Below are 19,538 nucleotides of genomic sequence, written 5' to 3'. Positions count from 1 at the left end.
ATTTTTTTCATATTATTTAATGAAAAAATGCCGTTTTGGCATTTTTTTTCACTTCTTTTATGAAAAAAATCGCCAAAACGGCGTTTTTTCATATTATTTTATGTAAAAATGCCAAAACGGCATTTTTTTTTCACTTTTTTTATGAAAAAAATCGCCAAAACGGCAATTTTTTCATATTATCTTATGGAAAAATGCCGTTTTGGCATTTTTTTTCACTTCTTTTATGAAAAAAATCGCCAAAACGGCGTTTTTCATATTATTTTATGTAAAAATGCCAAAACGGCATTTTTTTCCACTTCTTTTATGAAAAAAATCGCCAAAACGACATTTTTTTTCACTTCTTTTATGAAAAAAATCGCCAAAACGACATTTTTTTTCACTTCTTTTATGAAAAAAATCGCCAAAACGGCATTTTTTTCATATTATTTAATGAAAAAATGCCAAAACGGCATTTTTTTTCACTTCTTTTATGAAAAAAATCGCCAAATCGGCTTTTTTCATATTATCTTATGGAAAAATGCCAAAACGGCATTTTTTTCCACTTCTTTTATGAAAAAATCGCCAAAACGGCATTTTTTCATATTATTTGATGGAAAAATGCCGAAACGGCATTTTTTAGCATTTTATTAAATAAAAAAAAACGTTGCAAAAACGTTTTTTAATATACAATTAATTTAAAAAGAATGTTTCTCAACGTTTTTTCTTTTTTTATAAATCAGATTACCCGGTCACCTGAAATGACCCGAATATTTTCAGGTCAAAACGGGTTACCTGAAATGACCTGAATACTTTCAGGTCAAACGGGTCAGGTCAGGTCAGAGCAGGTTACCCGACCCGACCCGACCTGATAAAAATTTTTGGTTCAGGTCAGACAAATTACCCGACCCGACCCGACCTGATAAAAATTTTTGGTTCAGGTCAGACAAATTACCCGACCTGACCCGACCCGTGCGGTGCTCTAGTCAGGTCAGGTCAGGTCAGGTTATATCAGATTATCTGTTTGACCTGACCTGACCTGAAACCTAAAAAATTTCAGGTTAACCCAAATGATTTTTATTAAATTATTGAAAAAAAACGTTGCGCAATGTTTTTTTCTAATATAATGTTATATAAAAAATGTTTTCACAACATTTTTCAATAAAATATAAAAAAAAAATGTTGCGAAACATTTTTTCCTAATATAATGTTATAGAAAAAACGTTTTCGCAACGTTTTTCAATAAAATATCAAAAAAAATGTTGCGAAACATTTTTTCCTAATATAATGTTATAGAAAAAACGTTTTCGCAACGTTTTTCAATAAAATATCAAGAAAAACGTTGCAAAACATTTTTTCCTAATATAATCTTATAGAAAAATCGATTTCGCAATAAAATATCAAGAAAAATGTTGCAAACATTTTTTCCTAATATAATGATATAGAAATAACGTTTTCACAACGTTTTCCAATAAAATATCAAGAAAAATGTTGCGAAACATTTTTTCTATAACATTATATTAGGAAAAAACATTTCGCAACATTTTTCTTGATATTTTATTGGAAAACGTTGTGAAAACGTTTTTTTCTATATCATTATATTAGGAAAAAATATTTTGCAACGTTTTTCAATAAAATATCAAAAAAAAAACATTGCAAAATGTTTTTTTCTATAGAAAAAACGTCTTCGCAATATTTTTCAATAAAACAAGAGTTCTGTTTAAAGGGGAGTTAGGACTATAAAATGTAAAGTATATGAAATATGATTTATTTTGAACTTGTTCATTTCAATAAAATCATGACATTCGAAAAAATCTATGTTACAACCTAATAGCTTAATTCTAATTAGCTAATTTAGTATTAGGTTTTAATTTAAAAAATTAAGCAGTATCAAGGAGAATTCTCGCAAATTTTTCTTAATACTGCTTAAATTATAATTTAGCTAATTTAGTATTAGGTTTTAACCTAAAAAATTAGGCAGTATTAAGGGAAATTCTCATGAATTTTTCTTAATACTGCTTAATTCTAATTTAGCTAATTTAGTATTAGGTTTAATTTAAAAAATTAAGCAGTATCAAGGAAAATACTCGCAAATTTTTCTTAATACTGCTTAATTCTAATTTAGCTAATTTAGTATTAGGTTTTAATTTAAAAAATTAAGCAGTATCAAGAGAAATTCTCACGAATTTTTCTTAATACTGCTTAATTCTAATTTAGCTAATTTAGTATTAGGTTTTAATTTAAAAAATTAAGCAGTATCAAGGGAAATTCTCGCGAATTTTTCTTAATACTGCTTAATTCTAATTTAGCTAATTTAGTATTAGTTTTAATTTAAAAATAATTTTAAAAACGTTTTTTTCTAATATAATCTTATAGAAAAAATGTTTTTGCAACGTTTTTCAATAAAATATCAAAAAAAAAGTTGCAAAACATTTTTTTCTAATATAATCTTATAGAAAAAATGTTTTCGCAACATTTTTCAATAAAATATCAAAAAAAAAGTTGCGAAATGTTTTTTCTAATATAATCTTATAGAAAAATCATTTTCCCGATGTTTTTTTTAATATATTATTATAAAATAATAGTATTGTTAGTTTCAGGTCAACAGGTCATTCAGATTTTACTGATGTTACAACCTGAACTGATGCCAAATCGAAATTGCTAAACCTGACCTGATAAATTCAGGTCAACCTGTCAGGTTACCTGAATTTGGACAACCTGTTCAGAACTCTAATTTTTAACCACAGAAACGTCAAGTCTGACGTTTTTTAACTAAAAAAATTCAGTTTTTGATTTTTTAATTACAAAAACGTCAAGTCTGACGTTTTTAATTAATAAAATCATTTTTTTTTGATTATTAATTACAAAAACGCCAAGTCTTACGTTTTTAACCAAAAAAATCAATTTTTTTTGATTTTTAATCAAATCTAACGTAAAAATGATTTTTTAATCATAAAAACGTCAAGTCTGACGTTTTTAATAAAAAAAAATCAATTTTTTTTATATTTAATTATAAAAACGTTTGATGACCCGACCCAAAATTTTCGAGTCAATCTGACAGTATAATGATTATAACTCACTAACAATTACCAAGTTACTCTAGTTTATAATTAATATATGGTGATGAGGTGATAACCTATTCCATTTATATATAACAAGGAATCATTGTTTTAACCAATCAGTTTACAGAAAACACAAGTGATTAATGCTGGAATTATCTAGTGAATTTATTAAGTATATGGCGCAGACGCGCAGTTTCATATTTAGTTTAAGTATATAGAACTCCTGTCAACATGAGTATAAACTGGACATATGAAAATGAATATTCAAATATTATTCACATCAATTTTTCTAATTTAGATTTCCATTTTTAGGTCTTTATATCTTATTAAAATACTTTCGTATTTTGGTCTTTCCTAAGCCCCAAATAAATCATGAGCCTCATTTAATAAATATTGCCGATTTATGATTTATTATAAATAGAGGATTAATTCAATATAGATGTTTTTAGAATCTTTTTAAATTTTCACATAAATTTAATGTATTTATTATTATTATCTTATATTTTTATCATATTTTATTATTAAATAAAAGAATATTTTGTTACCGACTCAATGTGGTAAGGACCATATCACAAAGCATTACAATACATAATCTGCAGTCATTCTGCCCCGCTAATATTTTACGATGACAAATTCTTTTGTGTCGATCAGCTAATATTAATAAGAAGTGCGTCCCCATAATCAAAAGTTTATTCAGATTTAAGACGCAATCACATAACTTGATAAATCATACGTAAATCTTATTTTTCTTTTTTAAAATCCTTTTAAGTCAATAATACAAGTTCTATCTTTATAACCTTCTTTATACATGTAAAGAAAAACTGAGCTACATATTTTTTTCATTGATAAAGATGCAACAAAGGAGTCCTTTCAACCATCAAAAAATAATGAAAAAGCTGACTTCTCGAAGAGATATGTCAAATCTAAGCCTTTCGCATTGTAATAACCTTTTTTATAGCAAAAGTAATTATAATCCATAATCTAAAAAATTTTTTATTTTTATTTTTATTTTTAAAATATAGACTCGACTGGGGTCAAACACTAAATAAGAATAAACATGATTTAAAAAAACAATAAATTCTAAGCTAATGATAAACCCAACCTCTCGGGAGGAGCCCGAAGGGGTCATCTTGCCTCTTATTCATTAGAACAATTAGGCATAACCGGGAGTCTAGAAAGTACTATCGAATGAAAAAGAAGAACTAAAAAAACAACTGAAACAAAAAAAGAGAAACAGCCCGTATTTTTCTTTTCACCCACTAGGGTGACCACCTGTAAATACTGTCAGAGGTGGAATGATTCACACTATTCTTAATTGTTCTAATTTAGTTAAACTTCAATCTACACTAATAAGGGTAGAGGTTGATTAGTGTAAGATAAAGGAAAGAAAGCTGTCAAAATTTGAACTCATTACAAATGTGTATACAAAACTAATGAAAATTAACAAAATCTAAGATTTGTTTGAACTAGAAACAGGGGAGTCAATAGGGTAATCTGTATCCAGTCGTATACGTTTAATTTGGTCTCTGTGAAGATAACGATCGCAGAGGTTATTAAGAGTGTCCCGTTTCTTAAGACGAACTTCGAGGCGTTTAGTATCGTCAGAGGTGTCATTATAGGCGATGTCCTCGAGGTGTGGGAGCATATATTTTTTAGGGAGAGAATCCAGATAAGACTGGTAACGTTGTCGTTCACGCTCGTAAAGGCGGTCTGAACAAGTGCCGGTCGCATAGTTCATGTACCGGTGATAGGTAGTTTGTACGGTGGTAAGGTGGGTCGTAGTATCTAGACGACGTTGAAGGTGTTTGGCACTAGTGCCATGATAAATGTGTAGGGTTGATTTACGTTTGGCCTTATCTAGCCGACATTGAAATTCTTTAGGCTTCAATTTAGTACGCCTATCTGATTGTAATTCCTGTACCTCGGCCACTAGGTCGGGTTGTCATCTTAGTATGAAGGAATTCTCGACAACACTTAACCATCCAACAGAATCGGGTGGTAAGTAATGTCCGTATTCATCATAGATGGGAGATCTAGGGACGAAAGGTTTAAGTGGATCGCACACGTTCCTTTGATGTGGGTCGTAATTTTCCACTGTGGCGACCATGGTGTGTGCAGGATGTGGAGAGAAAGTAATAATGTCGTTAGACGCCGAAGCGTCTGTCAATTGGTTGAAATTAAAATTATTCATCTGGATTCCTGATGAATTTAAATTAAGTCGGGGTGCGTTAGAGGGTAGATCAACTTTGAATATACCAGAGAACCTGAGTTTAGGTTCATCTAATGAGAGGTCTTCTTGAGAGACTGGAGGTACACCTAGGGGTTCGTAAAATGGGATGTTAAACTTGTAAACATTAGCATCGGGATTACCGATTTCCGTGAATAAGTGAGATGTGAAAGGGTCTTGTGAACAGTTTGAGATTTGTGAAAAATAAAATGATTTTTCCAAGCAGCTTTAAGTTTCGCTTCGAAACTAGTACATGCTGAATCGTAACGGGTATTAAAAACTCTATTGCAATTTCGTTTGAAACGCTTTTGTTGATCCTTTTTAGTCTTTGGATTAGGAAAGGGAATGAATCTGAAGTTAGAAAACCGTTTCATATACATGTGACGGTGATGTAGGCGGATGATGTTTTTATTACTTCCAGCCAGGTAATTCATAGAGTATTCAATGCCGAGGCGTCGCGAAAAGATTTGTTTTCCGGTGCCTTCTTTCCATCTATTGTAGAGTAGTTGAGCATGGGAGGTTTTGGAGTTAGGCGGGACTTGATCTCGTAAAACATAATGTCTTGTAGAATGGAAGAGTCGATTACGAAAAAACTCTTTCTGATGATCGACACAAGCATGACGATCATTAGTCATGACGAAAGGACTAGGTACACGGCAAAAAGATATATCTTTGGACTTTTTTAGAGTCATTAAATGTTGGCAAGGGGTATAACAGCGAAGTGAAAATGATATCTCTTGTACAAGAAATTGAAGAAAGTTTTGGAAGATTTGTTATGTTGACTTCCGGGGTGAGGGTGATCTTCATTGTCAGGTAAAAGAGTATTGCCTGCACGTGATCGGATAATATCAAACTGATCCAATAGTTTGCGGCGGATAAGGTTAAAATATCTTTGTTGTATTCTACGTGGAATCACTCGTTGTAAGGAAAAGAAGTGCGTGAGCATTTTACTAATTTGGTATTTCTTGTTGGGAAATGGACTCGATGAAGTATACCGAATCGGTTTAGTCTGCATGTGGTAATCATTTGTGTGTATGATAAGATGAATATCATTGGTGCCTGAAAATTGATCGGCCAGCTCAAAAAAGTAACTTTTTGAGCGTCTTATTTCGTAAATCTTATTATAATCGGTACGATTATTAATATTCACATGAAATTTTTCCACCGAAATAAGGAGACTATATTCATAATGAGAAGTGGGTTTTCGAAAAGTATTTTGTAAAGAAAGAAAAGAAATAGCCTCTAGAGGCATATGTTCTATAGAGATAGTACTATTTTCCATCTCTAGCTCTTTCAAAGAACAGTTAAAGTGAGAGGAAGCCTTTCCGTAGAGGCCACCTCGTGGTCCTCTCCTCTTGGAAAAAATTTTTTTTTTATTTTATTCGTGAGAAAAATAGGATACTGCAGAATTTTAATAAAAAAACGGAAAGGGGAAAGAGTTTTTTTTTTTCCATAATCTAAAAAATACATGAAAGCTTTTTCATATTCGATACATATTAATTAATTTTGTTTTTTTAGTCTCCTAGTAACCCAATATGTAGCCAGTTTCTAACGCAACATTTTTTTATTAACCACTAGGGAAATATCAACTTCTGACCTTTGAAGTATTTACTAAGAGACGAAAATTAATAGGTAATATCAATAAATGGATGTGTAATTACTAGAAGCATGTGAGCTAACACCCTTTCACTTACATTTATAAGATTCAGACAATAAAGCTCGGTTACAGTACCAACTTCAGTTATCAACAACAAAACGCCAGTTTCAAGAACCTGGTCCCAAAGATATAATTAAACATCCTAGTGATTTGAATCTTCCAGTGAATGAGAAATCCTCACTATATGTGAGAAAGACATATGTAAATATCTATGAATTATTGGTAAAATATTGATCTGTAAAGGCTTCAAATCTAAAACACAAGTTTCTCCTTACCGGAATATCAGGTGTTGGTACCTAACAAACAGGTTGAGCTAGTTGAAAATATGCTCGCACCCAAAATAATGATTTTATTTTGTTGTACCCAATGAAATATATAATGAATATAAGCTAAAGTGAAAAACAACTGAACCTTAATTGCAGAACTACCTAAAAATGATGAAATAGAGTTAGTAAGAAACAAAGCGTAAGCAGAATGCAAAGTTAGAAATAAAAATAAAAGAGAGGCCGAAAGAACTGATGAAATGAACCTATACTGAAAACAAGATTCATTAACAAATAAACATGACGCGAATCATGTGGCCAATTTGGCCAATCAAAAATATTAAATCCGTCGTGTGATCAAAGACCCTAGCAATAAGAGTAACATAAAGTATTTACCAAAAAATTTACGTTCCACACCTTTAATATATAAGAGAAGTAACGTAATAGATCATGTGACCTTATATTACTTACTTAGCCAATTTCCGTTACTTACTTTCTATATATTCAATTAAAAGTAAAATCTGTAAAATATATAATAATTTTAAAATTTCATTACAATATATAATTGTTGCTAATAATAATAGATCAAAAAAATGTTATGATGATTATAATTTGCTTATAGTTAATAATAAATATAAATATACTTTCAATAAGTTCATATTCAAATCTTGTATTTTATTTGTTCAATTACAAACTAATTTTACTTATGCAAAAAAAATCACATATAATACTCTATAATTAGTGTTGAGCAAAATACAATGATATCAATCAATAAAGAAAAAAAATATTAATAATTTCCTAAATCCTAGTTAATATTTAATAAGTAGGCTAAATTTGTTGCATTCTATATAAAATAAGGAGTTTAGGATCAAATTGTAATTAGAATATATAAGTTTTCATAATGTATTGACCTTTTATATTTCATGCTATAATATGATAAATAGAATTTTAAAATCCTCATGTAAAATTAATATTGGCAAATTTACTGTTTCTAAAACTTTGTTGAAGTTTCAAAAATATGGACGGATGTGTGGAAGATTTATCATCATTACAAGGACGACCAATAATTCTTACAAATAATGATATAAATATAAAATAAAAAATATATCAAATATTATCAAAGCAAATATTATCATATATATCATATATACCAACATTCAATAAATACAGTAATTACTTTTTTAAACTATTTGACTGAAGCAATAAAAATAAATAATAATTATACTAACTTTAGTTCAATCATCAATCATACAGTCTAAACAATCAGTATCATTTGAAAGATCTTTTGTAAATGGATTGAGCAATCGAGAAGTATAATAAGCTTGTGGATGTTGAGTAGTTAATTTGCTATTTTTAACTGATAAAAGATTTGCTTTTCTATATTCTTCTGCTTCTTCAAATTGTTTCCCAATTTTCTCATCTTCTATCATATCTTCTGATGCATTGCAAGATTTACAAAATAATTCAATCAATTCACTTACTTCAATAGCATTTGGCCTATTATCCGGATTTGAATCCCAACACTTTTTCATTAAATCAATATAACATTTTGGAGCTTCCTTTTCATTTATTTCAGGTCTAATTCCATTGCATATATTTAATGCTAATATATTGTCATGAGCACAATTGGCAAAAGGTTGTTTTGTAGTTGCTACAAAATACATAATCATACCAAAACTATATATATCTGCTGCTTGAGTATAAGGTTTTCTTTTTAATACTTCAGGTGCTACAAAAGGCATAACTCCATAAATTTTTGTTTGACCTATATTACTAATTTCTCCACATAAACCCATATCTGAAATATATATATCACTTGCAGTATTGCAAGAAAGTTCATAACAAGAGTCAAGATCAAATGATGTTAATATATTTCCAGTATGAAAATCACGATGAACCATTTTATTTCCATGAATTTTTTTTAGCCCTTTAATAATATTTTTTAATGCTATCAATTTTTCAAACCAAAACCAATTTATAATATCATTAATATAATTATCAAAATTTCCACCATTTGCATACTGAAGAACTATAATATAGTCTTTTGTATTTGGATTTTGTGATATTCCATATATTTGAAGAATATGTTCATTATGGTTAATAGAGTAATTTTTAACCTAGTAAAAATAAAGTTATTATATTGTAAAAGATTAGTTAATTTAAGGAAAAATTCATACCTCACTTAAAAATTCATCAGTAATATTTTGTGAATTATTTAGACGTTTTAAAGCAACTTCTTCATTAGGCTTTCTTTTATATTCCTTTTTATTATAGTCATATCTTAATGGACCATCCATCCATATTGCTGAATATACTGTAGCAAACCCACCTTTTCCTATTTCTTTAATATAATTAAACTGGTTATATGGTATCCATTCAACTATTGTATTATTAAACTTATTAATTTTTAATTGCATTTCTTGAATAAAATTATCAATTTTTTCATTTCCACTAGTCCACCTTGCAAAATTTTCTTTTAAAATATTTACTTGACATAACATGCACCATCTTCTCCTACCTACTATATATATCTCACCACAGGTTTTACAATAATTATCTATATATAACACTATAATATAATCTTTTATAACTGGATCTTGGGATATTCCATATATTCCATCATTAAAATAATTACAAAAAGTATATGATTTAATCTGTTAAAACATAAATATATAAAATGTTATATATTGTAAGCACTCAAATTAAGTTACACAAAATTAAAATTTTATACCTCATTTAAAAATTTATTGATAATATTTTGTGAATGACATTTCAAAACAACTTCTTTATTAGGCACTCTTTCCCACATTATTTTAGAAGTATCATATTTTAATGGACCATCCATCCATATTGCTGAATATAATGTACCAGAACTATTCTTATTCAATTCTTTAATTTCAATAAACTGGTTATAAGGTATCCATTCAACTATTACATCATTAGTATCATTAATTTTCAATTGCATTTCTTGAATAAGTTCATCAATTTTTTCATTTCCACTGGTCCAGCTTATAAAATTTTGTTTTAAATTATTTATTTGACATGTTGTACACCATTTATTTTTTTCAATTGTATATATTTTGCCACAGTATTTGCAATAACCATCTTGAAGTACCATAATATAATCATTTGTATCTGGATTTTGAGTTATTCCATATATTATTGGAATATCATCTAATAAATCATATTCATCATGTAATTTATGCTGTTAAAACATATATTATTTAATTATTATAGTAAACAAATATTTTAAAAATTAAATAAATTATTGAATTACAAAAAAAAATTAGAATTTCATACCTCATTTAAAAATTCATTGATAATATCTTGTGAATTATATAAACACTTTAAAACAACTTCCTTATTAGGCACACTTACCCATGACTTTTCTTCATATATATATTCTAATGGCCCATCCATCCATATTGCTGAATATAATAATGTAGTAGAATCATCTTTGCCTATTTGTTTAATACTATTAAACTGGATATAAGGTATCCATTCAAAAAATGCAGCATATTTACCAATATTTTCTAATTGCATTTCTTGGATGAGTTTATCAATTTTTTCATTTCCACTGATACAATCATTTTTCATATAACATATACAAATGTTATATCTTAAATTTGTATATATTTTGCCACAGTATTCACAATAACAACATCTAAATACCAGAATATAATCTTTTGTTTCTGGATTTTGGGTTATTCCACATATTTTAGGAATATTATCATTGCTTATATTATTATAATTAATAGGATGTGAATTAACCTACACATTTTATATAATGAAAAGTAATTTTAATAAAAGTACTACTTTAAAAATTAAATTACAAAGAATTTATATTTTCATACCTCGTTTAAAAATTCATTGGTGATATTTTGTGAGTTATATAAACACTTTAAAGAAACTCCTACACTAGATTCCCTTGTCCATTCTTTATCATCATCATCATATTGTAATGGGCCATCAATCCATATTGCTGAATATAGTGCAGTGGAATCATCTCTACCTATTTCTTTGATGTCTTCAAATTGATTATATGGTATCCATTCAAATATTATATCTCCAAAATGATTAATTTTTAATTGCATTTCTTGAATTAATTCATCAATTTTTTCGTTTCCACTGGTCCAGTTTTTAAAATTATTTCTTAAATTATCTATTTGGCATTGTTTGCACCATTTAATCCATCTCATTATATATAATTTACCACAATATTTACATACAAAATTGTCTTGAGATGACATGATTCTGAAATTTTTTTTTAAAAAAATAAAGATTATTTAATAGAAAAAATTATTCAACGTTAATGGTGATCAACATAGGTGATGTTGAACAAATTACGTTAACGTTACACAAATTTTTAAATAAGATTAATAATCATTGTATGACAGTGACTGTATAGGAAGTTACGCCCAATACGCCCAATATTTGTCAAACAGTAACTGAACACAAATTGTACTGCGTACATTTTAACAGGTAATAGGTTATGAAAATGAAATAAATAATCAATTTAAATAAATATATTTATCGCGCTTTTCAGAATTGTGCTAATTTTATTAAGTAATTTGTCATGGGTAGCACAACGATAAGATTTAAAATTATAATTAAATTTTTAAATTGTTTAACGTCATAATTTAAGTAATCAGGAACATTAAATATTATTTAATGTATTTATTCTTTTAGAAATTTAAATAATTTCTTAGCTTTTCCAATATGTGTGATTTTTTTTTTACTTATTAAGAGTCAGGTTATTTGGAATAATAGCAAAAGGAAATTAAGAACGCAGGTCGTAACTCGTAATGGAATTTGTATAACTAAATTGATGGAATGTATAGTGCAAGCATAACCAAATTTCAAAATATTTATCAATATATTTATTTAAAATGATATTTACTGTATTATTTTTTAAATTGTAACATGTACCAAATAGGAGAATAATTATGATAAAAGACTTTGGACAAATGTTCTTGCCAAAAAACAATCACATGGAACCTAGTGCTCCTACCGGGTCGGATTCGGTTGGGTTTGGAGAATATATCCGACTTGACCTGGCAAAAATAGAAATGATCCGATTTTGACCCGACCCGAATATATTTAATTCGAATAACCCGGGTTAGACCCGAAATTTTAGTAATTTTCAATATATATATTGGATAATATACTGTACTCTTAGTAATATATCAGAAATATTTTTTTCAAATATAATTTTTTCATTAATGCAAGGCAATTGATCTACAAGATAATCATATAGGTCTCACAACTTTTTCTTATTAAAATTAATGCTAAGCACGAATTTAACAATATCTTCAATTCCTATTTATATTTGAACTATAAAATCACTTGCTTTAACAGAAATTTGACTATATTTTGCGTCTGCCAGGACTTAAAGCAGATACAATTAGAACATGCATGTGTTTAAAGACTACATCTTTTTGCAGCTATCAAATCGGTTCCACTGGAAAATACTCTTTCTAATGGGCTTTATTAACCATCAAAATCAACTTATTAGTTAATATAATGTTAATAATTAATAACAATAATTCATATACATACCTGTAATTGCAAGGTAGTCTCTAGCTATTTTCGCTAAGTGGGGATATACTACCTCATTCGTCTAACAATATTATATAAACGTAGTCAATATTAACGCGTAATCAATATGTGATCAGTGATTTTAATTATCATCCGGGTCTAATTCGGGTCAAAACCCGAGTCAAGGAAATGAATGACCCGACCTGACGGGTCAGGTCATGCGGGTCACGGGTTATTAAAATTGTTAATACCGACCCGATTTAAAATTCACTCGGGTTGAATTATCTGGGTTAGACCCGAATTTCGCGGAGCACTAATGGAACCATATAAAATAGATTAAAATCACAGATGTGTTTAAAAGAAACAAACAGAAATAAAATAAATTATTACTTGTTACACAACGCATTTTTCAAGTAACATACCGTTCATATACATAAATTCCAAAGAAACTATACATTGAACTGATATATAGTTTATTCTGTTTTCAAACTAACTATCTTTGGTTTGTTAATTATTCTAATAAACAAGAATCATTGAAGTAAACAATATTAATAATAACGAATATGAATTAATATGGTTATATGAATAAAAAAGGTTTAGACACTAGATGTCTTTTCAATATATGAAGGAATAAATTTCGCATTTATTTTATATTTTGTTAAATACTCATTTAAGCAGAAAATCCAGACGTTACACGTATATTATAAAGTATTGGCGCAGATAAATAGTATCAAGTTTACATATCCTTAAACTTGAGATATATCCTATATTTTAAGAAAAAATTAATTAAAGGTCATTTATACAAATATGTTATGAAAAGTTACGAAACCATTATTTTATATATTAAATATAAATATAAAAAATAAATAACATATAAAAAATAAGTACAAAAAAATACTACTGATGATGAAAATATGTTAGGATTCAAATCCATACCAAGTGTTATTGAAATAGAAGAATTATAGAGATTGTTTATTTTAGATGAAAATGAAGAATTAAAAAGCAATTTGATGAAGCAGAAAAATATAGTAAAATAAATTATCAAATCTTTTAATATCTAAAGGAAATAATCGATCAACGCTATACTTCTTGATTACTTAATCCATTTACAAGGGAATATAATAGTATCAATAGTACTTCAATAAAAGCTATTATTTTACAAAATAAGTTACATACATCTTAAGTTTAACATTCCTATTATAATTTATCTATTATTTTATTCCGGTCTTTCAAAATATTTTCTTTAATATTAATTAATACTAATACTGGTAAATTTGACAGAAAAATTTACATATGTAACGTATATTCTTTTTTTTCTAAAAAAAAAAAATCCTTTTATTAGTATTGTGACCCTGCGAAAAATCACGGGACCACAATTTTAACGCTAAGCGTCACCTCAATAAAGTATACAAACCAAAATAACATACATTTTTGTTATTAACTAATATAATATATTTTTGACTAGTCCAAAAAAAAATAAATAAATACATTTAACTATGCTTAGCTTAACAAACTATTTGCTTTTTTTTTACTTTTCTTATTCTTTTTGTTATTATTACCACCTTTACTAGTTCTAGAATATAGACGTAAAACTATCCTTATCACTAATCGTCATTTTCTTAAAGTTATCTGATAAATTCGCAATAAATTTTTAACAGTCAATTTGTGAGCTATAGTAATCTCATTTTTTGATATTATTCCAACCAAATGGCATAAGAAAAGATATACTGTACATTCATGAAATTTAATTTAGCAAAATCATTATCCGTGATTTAAGATAATCTTAGAAAAAATTATATAATAATTATACAGTACTTATATTGTTATAATGGAATATAATTTCCTTTTATAATAATAAAGTTTTGAAATTTGAAATTTCGGATTTTTCGAAATTGAAAAAGATTTACACCGCATAGCTTTTTTAAAAAGGAAGTTTTGGGAATACAAATATGTCAATAATTTCTTTTTTTGGACATAGATCATAATGGCTCGTCACTAAGTACTGTACCAACAATGTATCAAAGAAAAAAAAATGATATGTAATATCCTAATTACTAATATTTAATAATAAGCTCAAATTCTTTGCTGAAACCTCTGATTTAGCAACTTTAACGCTTCCTGGCATGTGAATATCCCGTGACTATAGTCGACTGCTGTGCATTTTTTTCTGTTTGACAGTCTAGTTTCTATTTGGCTATATGGAGTCAATATAGAACTTTAATTTGATATATATGATTTAAAAATTACGGATTTTTTTTTTTAAAAAAAATTATGTAATTATAGATTCTATCTTTTTATTTCATTTCGCCTATCTAGAGGTATACTAATAGTAGTTATCTAAAATTTGTACTCATTCTAATTAATGATTTGCTATATATGTATAAACTACTAGTAACTACCATGCATAAAAATTTTTTATTTATAAAATATATATACTTATTAGCTCAAATCACATGCACAGAAAGTCTTATGAAATATTATGGCACAGCAAACACGTTAAAATATATTCAGAAATTTCGATACAATATAGTTATTGTGACTCATAACAAACCATTTCATTGTGGAAATTAGTAACTAAGACTCATCTTGATTCTGATGTAAATAATCAGGGTTTGCAATTGTTCATATTGTTCATATTAATAATTATACTCATCATGAGTTATTTTATTGAAAAGGTAGAGTAAACATTTGTAGAATAGTTGTAGAAATTTAATATAAATAGGAGTGATTTAGACCTAAAACAAATATATCAATTAATATTTTTATATAATTGTTGAAATTTGTCATTTTGTTATATACTAATCGTTATTGCAATCAGGTTGACACTGTTTTATTCTTGAAAATTATCAACAGGAATTTATTTTATCACCAGGAATTTATTTAGATAATTGGTGAGTTATTGTGTTCAAATTTGGAGGTTGAGCTTTAATTGCAATGAAGGCTTTTTTACGATTTAGTTCATGGGTCTGCTCACACATATATATGTCTAAGGTTTTCCAAATATACTTATATTTGTCGGGATTCTTTGTGAGTTCAGATGAAATCTGGTATATGTGCCTGAGTAAGCGTGGATATCAGCCTAGTAATTCAATAACTCATTTATCTGAGTGATCATAGGTTAACATCTCCTTTTTTCTTTATATCAGATTATTATCGATCATTTAATTATCTCCAAATCATCATCAAGACCCAGGTTATGATCATTAACACAATAAAATATATATCTCTCTCTTTTTTATATTTAATGTATTTATAAATGCATTTCACTAGTTCTAAAATACATAATATATAAAAAATAGTCAAATTACTAAATTGCAGCAAATAATAGCTTATTAATTAATATAAATTTACATTAATAACTAGAAGCAAAATCTACAAAATAAAAAATCATGTATCAAGTAAAGTCCTAAATATTAAAATAAAATTAAAATCTCTTACAAATAGTTGAGATATTTAGTGCTGGAGTAGTTTAGTATTCAATATATCAATATAATTCAAAAATTACTAATAATTTCTTTAAATTGAAGTAAATAAATTCAATACCCTCAAACTCAAACACGTAGTTTCCCCATGATTTTTTTTTTGATACAAATGATGATTAGTTAAAAGATTGTTCAGAGTCTATAAATAGCTAAAATTGTATACAGGAAATTAGTGTTGGTTGCCGTAAGTAATAATTACAACATTTTGGATTACAACCATTTACAACTCCATATGTCGTAAATATTGCAACCTTACTACTTTATGTAACCCATATATCAAATATCGGTTTACAACCGTTGAAATTAGATCACAACTATGGTTGCAACCCGGTCGGTAGCCACCCTTACAGGAAACCTGATGTTTGGATTTATGACTCCTGACGTAATTATTAAATTTATTACAATAAATGTTTCGATTTTTCAATTACATTAATTTCATTTGCACTTAAATTATTTAAAATAGCCTCATTATTGGCTAATAAAAATCAAGAAGTCAGATGACAAAGTTTATTGAAAAATTATAAAATAATGACAATCAAAAATATTATTTTATATATTCACAGTAGAAGGAAGTGCAATTATAGTGTATCAACAACTGATTTACTAATTATTGAATCATAATTGGACTCTGAAACCGATGTATGGTGAAATTAGAACGGATTATTGTTTATAGAAAGAATTTTTTTAACATCAAATACATCAAATACCAATTTAATCTGTTAATCATGATAAATTAAAATAATACTTCAAGGAATAAGCAATAAGTAAATAACAAAATAAATATTATATTATATAAAAGAGAATTTGCGTCCATCTATACCAATTCTATGCAAAAGATTCGTATCGTCATTCGTAACATAATTACACTAGCTAAGTTTTTTTTCGGGGATACTAGATAGAATTAATAGATTAAAAATGTCCGTCTGATGTTTAATCACTGTCATCTCACCCTGCTCGGTTGCAATACGTTTCTTTTATCTGGCAAAACTTCCGTCTCTAAAGTTTTTTTCCCTTTTCTGCGGTACAATACGTTTACTTCCATACATAAATACACTTTCTTTTTTCTTTGAATTTCTTTTACCTGTGGATCCTTCTGCCTTTTCGTTAACTCTTTTAACTCGATCACTGAATATTTTGTTAAATTCTTCCACCTTGTCTTTTCCATTACCCGGTGAATTCTCTATCCTTACCGAAGCTTCTAAAGATTGTTCTTGACCCGAAGAATTATTGTTATTCGTGTCTGGCATCGACATAGTTTTTTGAATTCTCCGTTGTTTAAAGTTCCCGTCTTTATCTATCAAATCGTCTCGTTTCTTTACTTGATGTACTTTCCTAAGTCTTCTTCCATTGCTGACTTTTATATGGCTTGCATCATATCGTTTTTGTTGTTAAATATGGCGGGTTTTCGGAAAAATAATTAGGATTAACAAAATCAAATATATTCTAATTTATTTTATCTATCTGATCTTTGATTATTGTACCGTCAGTTTCTTCCTTCGTATTTCTAATTTCTTGAACGCTTGCCAGCTAAATTTGTCTTTTATTTCTCGTGTCAAACATTCTGAAGAAGTAATTACGGCCATTTATTGTTATTGCCACCTCGTTTATATATATCTTCGTAAGCTTTGGTATAACGAAGTTTAGCCTTAACCATCTTATATTATAGCATTTTTCAATTCTTAGTTGTTCGACGTATCTTATGTTTTTCTTTAAATGTTCGTATATTTCGTATATATCTTCATCTTTCAAGAACCACGGAAAATCGTAAAATGTCATATCATGTGATTTCTCGGCAAAATTATTATCCAGAAATTTCTCATCGGATGTGATCTTTCCATTTGGATATTTTTTGTCTTTTGCTTAGAGAATTTTTTCTTTGTTTGACACGAATTTCCTTGAATATTTTTGTTCTGTGAACTTGTGTCTTGGTTCTTCTTCTGCTCTAGCTCTTTAACTATTTCACTTCTTCTTTCTTCTCTAATTTTATTCGTTCTTTCACCGTTACATCCACTTCTAATTCTCTAACACGATTTTCCAAATCTGTTATCGTCCGTTTATATTTTTCTATTTCATCATTAAGCTTTGATATTATTGTTCTTTGTCTGTTGTTTCAATCTCCTTTTTGTTTGACGTCTCTTCAAATTTACGTGACTTTGCACCATCGCTGCGGGGGACGAAGAATTTTTTCCAGAAATTTTTTTCCAAAATTGAAAGTTTCAATACCCTATATAATCTTAATATTAATTCGTTGGTTTTTTTTCGCATATTCTACGTGCTAGTATTAACGACCACGATCTTTCAACGTGATTATCAACGATGTCACCGTTGTCAGTTGTCACGACTGTAACGTTGACGTGACTTATCACGTGCCTAGCGCGTCATATATAAATGGTCCTGTCACACAATTTTTTATCAAGACGCTCATCTCATCAAAAAAAAAAATGAATCTCTGCTGCATTACCGTTCTTCCTTTTCTTCCTTTTATCATTTTTTCATTGGTTATTTTTTATTTACTACTTCTCAGGTATTATTAGATATATAAGCCAAAGCATATTATACCATCTGATATACCAACTTTTTTATTTACAGGTTCTTTAGTAATACCTCGACCTCAAACAATACTTCAGAAGACACTCCATCGAACAATATTTTGACAACTCCCGAAATTCCACCTTGTTTTGAAGGATTAGAAGAACAGTGGGCAGAGCTCAATAAAGACGGAAGAGGTTTGTTTATTATTATTTTTGAATATAGTTATTTATCTGTATTAAAGGTTACTATATATTACATAATAGATTTTCGGAACGAAATTTGGTTCAAATCGCACATTTCTATGTCAAGAAGTAAGTATTAAATTTAATATTGCTTTACTAGATTATACTTTTTTAATAATTTATTTTTTACAGAGGAAAATATCACCCCTTTGGAGCACCTGGCAAACTTTTTAAGAAGAACATACCAAGAAGTAGGTTCTGACGAAGAATCATTACAGGAAGAGAATCTATCTGAAGAGGACGACAATGTTTCTGACTACGAAGAATTTGAATTATGTCTCACCGACGAATCATCATCAGAAGAGGACCCTGTCGACAAATAACTTTAACCCCAACTGCTCTTACGATTTGAGCCAAAGAAAAAAGGCGATATTTCTTGTGTGACACCAGCTCAGATAGCTTCATGTAAGTTCCCCAATTTCTACGATCTAAAGTCATTTATCTAAATGTGAATCAGACACGTTTTATAGATGTTAGATTTACAGATGTACTTTCTGGATAAATAATTGCTAATATGTATAAAAAAAATTAAATAAAATTCATGCATTGATTTTTATTT

The 19,538-nt window shown here is 28.1% G+C and overlaps 3 protein-coding genes across 3 annotated transcripts; 1 reads left to right on the top strand and 2 right to left on the bottom strand.

Moving 5' to 3' along the window:
- Window positions 1-8,420: 8,420 nt before the first annotated feature.
- Window positions 8,421-11,435, bottom strand: OCT59_005932 (uncharacterized protein; the record flags this gene model as incomplete). The annotated part of the gene is made up of 8 exons (XM_066140941.1): window positions 8,421-9,302; window positions 9,363-9,526; window positions 9,722-9,839; window positions 9,917-10,090; window positions 10,301-10,390; window positions 10,486-10,956; window positions 11,040-11,212; window positions 11,399-11,435. 8 exons carry the CDS (start codon window positions 11,433-11,435, stop codon window positions 8,421-8,423), a joined length of 2,109 nt encoding a protein of 702 aa, XP_065997780.1.
- A 5,744-nt stretch (window positions 11,436-17,179) lies between these two features.
- Window positions 17,180-17,458, bottom strand: OCT59_005931 (uncharacterized protein; the record flags this gene model as incomplete). Its single annotated transcript, XM_066140940.1, has 1 exon — window positions 17,180-17,458. One exon carries the CDS (start codon window positions 17,456-17,458, stop codon window positions 17,180-17,182), a length of 279 nt encoding a protein of 92 aa, XP_065997779.1.
- A 1,188-nt stretch (window positions 17,459-18,646) lies between these two features.
- On the top strand, window positions 18,647-19,538 carry OCT59_005930 (uncharacterized protein; the record flags this gene model as incomplete). Its single annotated transcript, XM_025314978.2, has 4 exons — window positions 18,647-18,729; window positions 18,795-18,931; window positions 19,001-19,048; window positions 19,112-19,538. 4 exons carry the CDS (start codon window positions 18,647-18,649, stop codon window positions 19,300-19,302), a joined length of 459 nt encoding a protein of 152 aa, XP_025183885.1. The 3' UTR covers window positions 19,303-19,538.

The sequence above is a fragment of the Rhizophagus irregularis genome, chromosome 14 (assembly GCF_026210795.1).
Source record: "Rhizophagus irregularis chromosome 14, complete sequence".
In the NCBI taxonomy this organism is placed as follows: Eukaryota; Fungi; Glomeromycota; class Glomeromycetes; order Glomerales; family Glomeraceae; genus Rhizophagus; species Rhizophagus irregularis.
This window is presented reverse-complemented; position numbering and strand designations above follow the sequence as displayed.